Source organism: Candoia aspera, chromosome 4 (assembly GCF_035149785.1).
Source record: "Candoia aspera isolate rCanAsp1 chromosome 4, rCanAsp1.hap2, whole genome shotgun sequence".
NCBI lineage: Eukaryota > Metazoa > Chordata > Lepidosauria > Squamata > Boidae > Candoia > Candoia aspera.
Genome location: NC_086156.1, coordinates 106,672,965 through 106,680,187, shown reverse-complemented (window position 1 = coordinate 106,680,187; position 7,223 = coordinate 106,672,965). Strand labels below are relative to the sequence as shown.

Sequence of the window (7,223 nt, the reverse complement as noted above, 5' to 3'; positions counted from 1 at the left end):
TAAAGCTGATATAGGTTAACTACTATCCACTCTGCTAATCTGCTAAGCAAATGCAAAAAAAATTAAAATGAGACAATATCAGATATAATGAGACAACACTCTAATCAGAGGTAAAATGTTGACCTGACATACAGGTATAACACCTTACATCATATGACATCACAATGGCCAGTTTCATTTGAACAGTGGGTACTTAGTTGTAAGTTACTTTCTTCACACTTATTTATTTGTTTGTTTGTTTGTTTATTTATTTATTAATATATTTTCCATACTCACACAATCTCACCACCCTGCTTGATATACAAGGGTTTTAAAAATGGAATGTTACAATAAAGGATGCAAATATCTATAATAAAAGGATGCCATCCTCACCCCACAGTGCAAAGCCACAAAGCCATCAAAGGTCTTTCCTGGAAACATGATCCCCACTTCATGTGCTGAGACCACCCAGCAGGTTGCCTTTCTTAAGGATCTAACAGGATGGTGGAATCCTTTGGGGTAAGGAACTCACTAAGGTCATTTTTTATGTTATTTTCTTCTTAAGTATTTCCTGCTGTTCAGCTCAGGCCTCAGTATGAGAATATACATTTTGGGGGAAAAGATGCAGACCAATAAGCCAGCACTGGAGGCCAAGATGGAAAAGATCTCCACGGCCACCATGTATTTGCCCTTGGTGCTTAAATAAGTTGGAACAAAGGATACCCAGACACTGCAGAAGACCAGCATGCTGAAGGTAATAAACTTGGCTTCATTGAAACTGTCAGGCAAGTTCCTGGCCAGGAAGGCCACCATGAAGCTGATGGTAGCCAGAAAGCCTAGGAATCCAAGGACACTGTAAAACAAGGTGACCGATCCTTCATTACACTCCAGGATAATTTCTTCCATCAGGGAGTACATGTCAACATCTGGAAAGGGGGGAGCAGTTACCAACCACACACTGTAAATCAAGGATTGAGTAAAGGAGCAGGATAGGACAATGGAGCTGGCCAGGTGCTTCCCAGACCATTTTCTCATTCCAGCTCCTGGTGTGGTGGCCATGAAAGCCAGGACCACAATGACGGTCTTGGCCAAAACTGAAGAAACAGCTACTGCAAAGATGAGGCCGAAAGCTGTTTGTCGAAGGAGGCACATAAGCTTTGTGGGTTGTCCAATGAAGAGCAAAGTGCTAAGGAATGAAAGCAAGAGGGAAGTGAGGAGAACATAGCTGAGGTTCCGGTTGTTGGCTTTGACGATGGGGGTCTCCCGGTGCTTAATGAAGAGGTGAAGCACCAAAGCTGTGAGGAAAATTAAAAAAAGTGCAAAAAGAATGAGCGTGATTCCCAAAGGCTCTTCAAATTTCAGGAAAATGATGTATTTTGGAAGGCACAAATTCTGGCCCCTGTTGGGATGCTGGTCGTCTGGACATAGAAAACAGTCATCCAAATCTGTGTTGTTGTTGTTTTTTTTAAAGGAAGAAGAACCTATTTAATACACAACAGCTGTATGTATACTAAGTATATAATAAATTCATGCATGTAAGTCTCAGTTGTAAAAAGGGAATGAGACAATGAATAGCAATAATAAAGATCAAGGGATCACATTTAGAGGATCCTGAATATATCATCTTTAGATTGTCCCCAAATATTGCTGTTCTTTCTCCTTTTCATTTAAGTACCTAAAATAGCATTGTTCATACTTTTGTTTCCATATAACAAGATACTATCAATCCAGAGTCTACATTTCATTACATTTTATCATACACACACACACACACACACAAATAACTAACTAACTAACTAACTAACTTTTTATTCTGTGATGTTGCTGGTTTTAACTACCAAGTTGGGCACAAAGTAAAGTTGTCCCATAGTCACCCAAATAATCACAGACACATGAGTCAAACTCCAACCTTAAGTATTTGGGTTGCAATGTCTTATGCAAGAGTCTAAGTTGTGTCATGACATCATAGTGCACTTTTTGTCTTTTGCCCTCTCCCAAAGATACTTGGAGGTTCTTTCTGAACAATATGAGAATAGGTGAATATAGTGGAAGTGAAAAGAAAGTAAGACCCTTAAGTTGCTGTTCAAACTCCATGATCTCCCAGAGATGATGTTTTTGATCACCAATTATTAATGGTCCTCAAGATTCTGTGAAAAATATGAAGCAGACAGTCTGTGCATGAATACATTTTTATACAACAATTCCTACTATTGAGATGAGAAATCTTCCCCTCTGGGCATCGATGACAACTGTAGCAGCAAAATGGTTTCCCTTCAATCTTTGTCCGACTGTAACCAGGATTGCAATGGGCATTGCACAGAGAAAGAGGTTGTACCTGTCCAGAAACATGGGAGGAGAATGTTTTAGATTTCCTAAAATATATATGACAAGTATCTATGTCCAGAACAGGGTTCATTTACAAAAAGATTAATTGACAGTCATATGTAATAGAGCTGTGGAATGAAAGAAATGCAATGCCCTTATGAGGTGATGAGCACAAGTGAGTGCACAAACACATTTGTAAACAGCCCCTTAAGGTATCTGGATATTCACCCCAAAGGGATTCATTTGATTTATTGAGCCCTGAGATGTGATTTTTTCCCCCTTCTGGTCAGTGTCTTAGTAGATAGCTTTGTTGGAACGAAACAGCAGACTGCCTTATTTCATAAATTTCACTGAATTGTACCATTATACATGTAAGGTGACTTTGACATACTTAATTTTGTCCTTTCAATACATTAAAAAAAACATCAAATATATGTTGATCCCCACCCTGGTACTGAAGCACGTCTTCAACAAAGCAGATAAACATGGGCAAACTTCAGCCTGTTTCTGGCAGAATGTGTTATTAAGGAATGAAATTAAGAAGATGAAAAAGAATTTTAAAATGGTAGAATGGGAAGAAATGGGACATTTCACATCCAGAAATATGTGGTGGGAAAAGGACTGACACAATTTAGCATGACCTCTACCTGGTTGAAAGTCCTGGGCCACTTGATCACATCTTCGGAAATGGTGAATACTTTGCCAGGGTGTGAATTCTGTGGTGCAACTCTTCCAACTTTGACTCTAACAAAGGACTGATTTGGAAATGTGATCCAATTCATAATATCAAATCCTGCTATTAGTTCCCCTTTTGAATTAAAGGAAAGCATTTCGCCAACACTGTTGTTAAATGAAACTCTTTTCAAGTAATGGTGAAGCTAAATGAAAAAGAGGTCAACAAATCATCATCAGCGGCATGATATTAAATAAATGCATTTAATATCACATTGAATCTTAAAGTCATTATTTCTGTAAAAGAAATAGTCTGGCATACAGATTTATCCCAGCTATTTTCAGTAATGAATTTCAATTAATCCTTTCCAGTTTTCCTTTTGGAAGTCCTATTGCTGTTGACCTAGAGAATCTGATTTTACTTTGCAGTGATTGTTGTACTGGATTTCATAAGATTACTTCCAGGCTGGGTTGCTTATTTTAAGCAAATGGAAATTCATAATCTGCCTACATAGTTACTAACAGAATGCAGAGAATATATTTTTTTTTTCCTATTGCTTTCCAGGAGAATGCATGTCCCTTCACTGGTATGAACAATTAAACATTTCTATCGAGTTGAGCATAACATTTTCCATCCATTTAGATTGCAGTAAATATTTCACAAGTAAAATACAAGGCAATGATATTCTCATTCAAAAGTTAGGGTTTTTCTGAAAAAAGAAAGATGTCAATATTCAGTAGGTTGCTAGCATATGAGCAACTTTATGCAAGGCTTCCCTGTTCATGTATCTTGTCAGATGATGAAGTGAAGTAAAAAGAAAAGGAAAACCTTAAAAGGAAAAAAAAAATGAAGCTGATCATCACCATTATCTTAGTTCCAGTTATCACAAATGGCCAATCAGATTCTACACTTGGTGTGAAATGGCAGCCATGACAAATCTGTTGACTGGATGTCTAAAATTCTCCAGTTATTCTGCAGTGATGTCAGAATGTCAACCACTGGATACCATTGCCTGGAGCTCCCAAAACTGTGTGTACAAGAGTTCTCCTGTATTATTGATCTCAGGAAACTACCTGCCAAGGTTGTTGCTTGAGAAGCTGCTGTCTTTGCTTATCTCGTCTTGTGCCTTTTTTCACTGCAGATGAGTACATAGAGTGCAAAGATTCTGCCACTACATGGACAGCATTATAGATGCTGTAGCTGTGGCTGGTCATGCTCATTTCAAAAATCGACCCAGGAAGATGCTCCAGGTTCTCCTCTCCAGTGCAGATTTCTTCTGCCATTGTTTCTCCAGTAGCATTGGAGAAAGAACACTGAAATGCCTCTTCCCAGAAATCCCTGGAAAAAGCATCTTCCTCTTTCGATGTGAGCTTCCTGTGCTGAAGGAACCGATGGAAACCCAGCACTTCCTCGCTGTGAACTGCAAAAGAGAGTGCACCATGGATGAAATCCAAGGGCCAGCTTCGTTGAAAAGACATTGCTGTGAAATCCATCTGGGCTATGAAAATCCATACTATTGGCTTCACTAGGATCTCCTCAAAATGAAAGACCTGAAGCATTATTCTTAAAACCACCATAGTTTGAATTTCACCATGTACAAGTACTACATTAGCAGTGGCTCCCATTATGATTCTTGTAGTTTTCTCTCCTTCCAAAACCATTTCAGAGATTTCAGTTGAAAACTTCAGGTGTGGAAATGTTTCTATGAAGTCAAAGTAGATACCTCCCTGGGCAAACATGGGCAGCTCATTTTCTGCAAATCTCTCCCCACTCTCATCCTGAATGAGAACCACTCCAATCCACATCCATTGGAAGTAGAGCAATAGCTGGAGAATCCCCTTATATTGTTGGTCGATGTCTGGGAATATCTGGTGAAGGAAAACTCTTTGCTCTATGTCATTCATCACTGGCGAGGACCCATATGCCAACTGAAGAATGTAGCAAACATTGAAGAAGGACATGTCTCTTAGATATTTTCCAAATACAATTAATATGAGTACTTTCATCATTTCTAGATTGCTAGGCTTGTCCCCAAGCATTAACTGTTTTTCAGTGCAGACTTCATTCAAATTCAGTGATATTTTGGGGTTTGTGAGCGTAATGCATAAGGATTCACCTACTCAGAAATAAACAGAAGAAACTTTGCCTTGTAGATGTTCAGTAAAACAGAAACCAAGGAATTTCATATTCCTCCACAAGGAATGGAAGCTGAAATTATCACAAACTGGTGTTTGTGGGCATGTAAAATCTTTATGCTATTTGAAAGCTTGCACAAAGTTTTCATATGATCTCTATATAAACATCTATGTTAATGTTTCCATACATTCTGAAGATGATACTGTCAAGTATAGTCCCTGTGTAACATAACACATAACTGAAGCTATCATAAAAACAAACAAACAAACAACAAAACCTGCATTCACTGCCTAGAGCAGTGGCAGACACTGATACTTGAACAGAGCCTACATCCACTTACAGAGTGAGCTACAAGGGAGCATGGGCATAATATTCTTCTCTATTCCCCACTCAGAGATTTGTAGGTTTCCTTAACGTTTCACATATATATCACTCTTTGGGAGAGAAAAGCCTCTAAAGTGCCACAGAAACAATTTGCTTTTGAATTTAAGCTATGTGAGCAGGAAAATGGGAACACAGTGGCAAGTGAAATATGAATTACTCAGCTCTCAGTCAGACTATTGCAAAGGAGAAGTATGAGTGATCTCTTCATTCTTTTGGCTCATAAGCCAGAATCAGCAGTAAAGAGAGAGAGCTGTCCCTGAAACAGGATTTGCTCTTGAAACAGGACCTGTCCCTTTTACTTAATCCTATATTGCTAATGGTATCCAAGCCATTTCTCAAAAGTATTGCTTGCTTAATGGTACTGCATGAGGACAACTCACCTGTGGAATCTTGTAGGTGGACAAAATGGTTGCCATGAAGAGAGACACATCAGCATTAGGCCCCCCGATAACCGCTGCTACATTAGCCTGCACATCACACTTGTAGTTAGGGATAAATTTGCCCCGTGTGGAGAGAAGTTCCACTGAGGCACAGTAAGTCCATTTGACCTGGAAATTGCTGTTCAAAACATGGAGCCCCAGAGTGGCATTAGGTAAGATCCTTGGACTGTCATTGATGGTCTCTACAGCAAATTGCAAGGCTAGCATATGTTGGTAGTTCTGAGTTATTACACTGCAGTGAGAAGATTGCCTTATTAATATTTAGATCTTGCAGTCTGAAGACCTCACTGGCTCTCCAAAGAACAAATTTCTTGCAACTGTCCTCTTCCTAGGAATAAACATGTAATAATAATAAAAGAGGGGAGAGATCTGGACTATTTTTTTTTTCTGTATCTCAGATATTCAGTACATTACTTATAATTGTGATTTGATCTCTTATAATTTTTCTCCCTGCTTTTGTAGATCTAGAGATATTTACCAAACCATCTGGAAGCTTTGCCCTTTCCATAGATGTAACCAGGCCTTGAAGGGATACCATCCACTCTGAGATCTAAAATAAGCAGCTAGCATTTTAATACTATTGAAATCTTGGAAGTACGAATCCACCTTCCTTTATTTTATTTTATTTAATCCTGTAGAATCTTGAATTTGATCCTGTTTTTTTATTAGTCCCTATGTAGTTCATTCCCTCTTTATACCAATCACTTAATACCTTGTTATCAACATGCATTGGAATCATGGAAAATGTCAAGGCTAGCCCAAGAATGACCAAGAATAAGTCCAGCAAAACTTCAGTTCTTTATCTGCTAACACCGTATAGACAGTATTTGCCAGACTAAAGCAACTCTACCTAACCTAATTGCAAATAACCTGGGAATGCCCAAGGCATTCTGAAACTCTTTGTTTTCCCACAACTGCCCCCTGGACTATGTTGCCTCTGATCTCTTCCACCTTCTGGAATGTGGCCCCTCCTTCCTGAGAACCAGCAGCACTGCCAAAATCTACCACAGAAAAGGAAATTGGACTTTTTGCAAAATATATATATTTTTAGGGCAGCAATTTTAGTTAGCCAAGACAATTTAAGGTTTTTTTTTCCCTCACCCCCCCCCCAAAAAAAAAAAACCTGGAAAAATCTGCTTTTATGTTCTCAGGAAGAAAAAAAAAAGTCTAATTATTTCCTTTAATAGCAATTCTTCGTGGGTAACTGTTCTCTGCATGACCATGTTTTCCTCATTTTTTCAATGTCCATCCCTGCTTATTTATCACTTCAAAGATGTTTCCCTATT

General features: G+C 38.7%; 1 protein-coding gene across 1 annotated transcript; it reads right to left on the bottom strand.

Annotated features, from left to right (window-relative positions):
* Positions 1–528: 528 nt before the first annotated feature.
* LOC134496921 (vomeronasal type-2 receptor 26-like) lies at positions 529–6,144 on the bottom strand. Its single transcript, XM_063302637.1, has 5 exons — positions 5,878–6,144; positions 4,701–4,905; positions 4,153–4,397; positions 2,188–2,314; positions 529–1,424 (listed from the first exon to the last, which is right to left on the bottom strand). The coding sequence occupies exons 1-5, from the start codon at positions 6,142–6,144 to the stop codon at positions 529–531; spliced, it is 1,740 nt and encodes a 579-aa protein (XP_063158707.1).
* Positions 6,145–7,223: the final 1,079 nt, after the last annotated feature.

Excerpts from the sequence above, each read along its gene's own strand:
- LOC134496921 (XM_063302637.1), bottom strand. The coding sequence starts at position 6,144 with ATGCTAGCCTTGCAATTTGCTGTAGAGACCATCAATGACAGTCCAAGG. Across the intron at positions 4,398-4,700 it reads GCCCATGTTTGCCCAGGGAG|TTCACAGCGAGGAAGTGCTG; the intron begins GTATCTACTTTG and ends TCTCTTTTGCAG. Across the intron at positions 1,425-2,187 it reads GAAGATTTCTCATCTCAATA|ATTTGGATGACTGTTTTCTA; the intron begins GTAGGAATTGTT and ends ACAACAACACAG.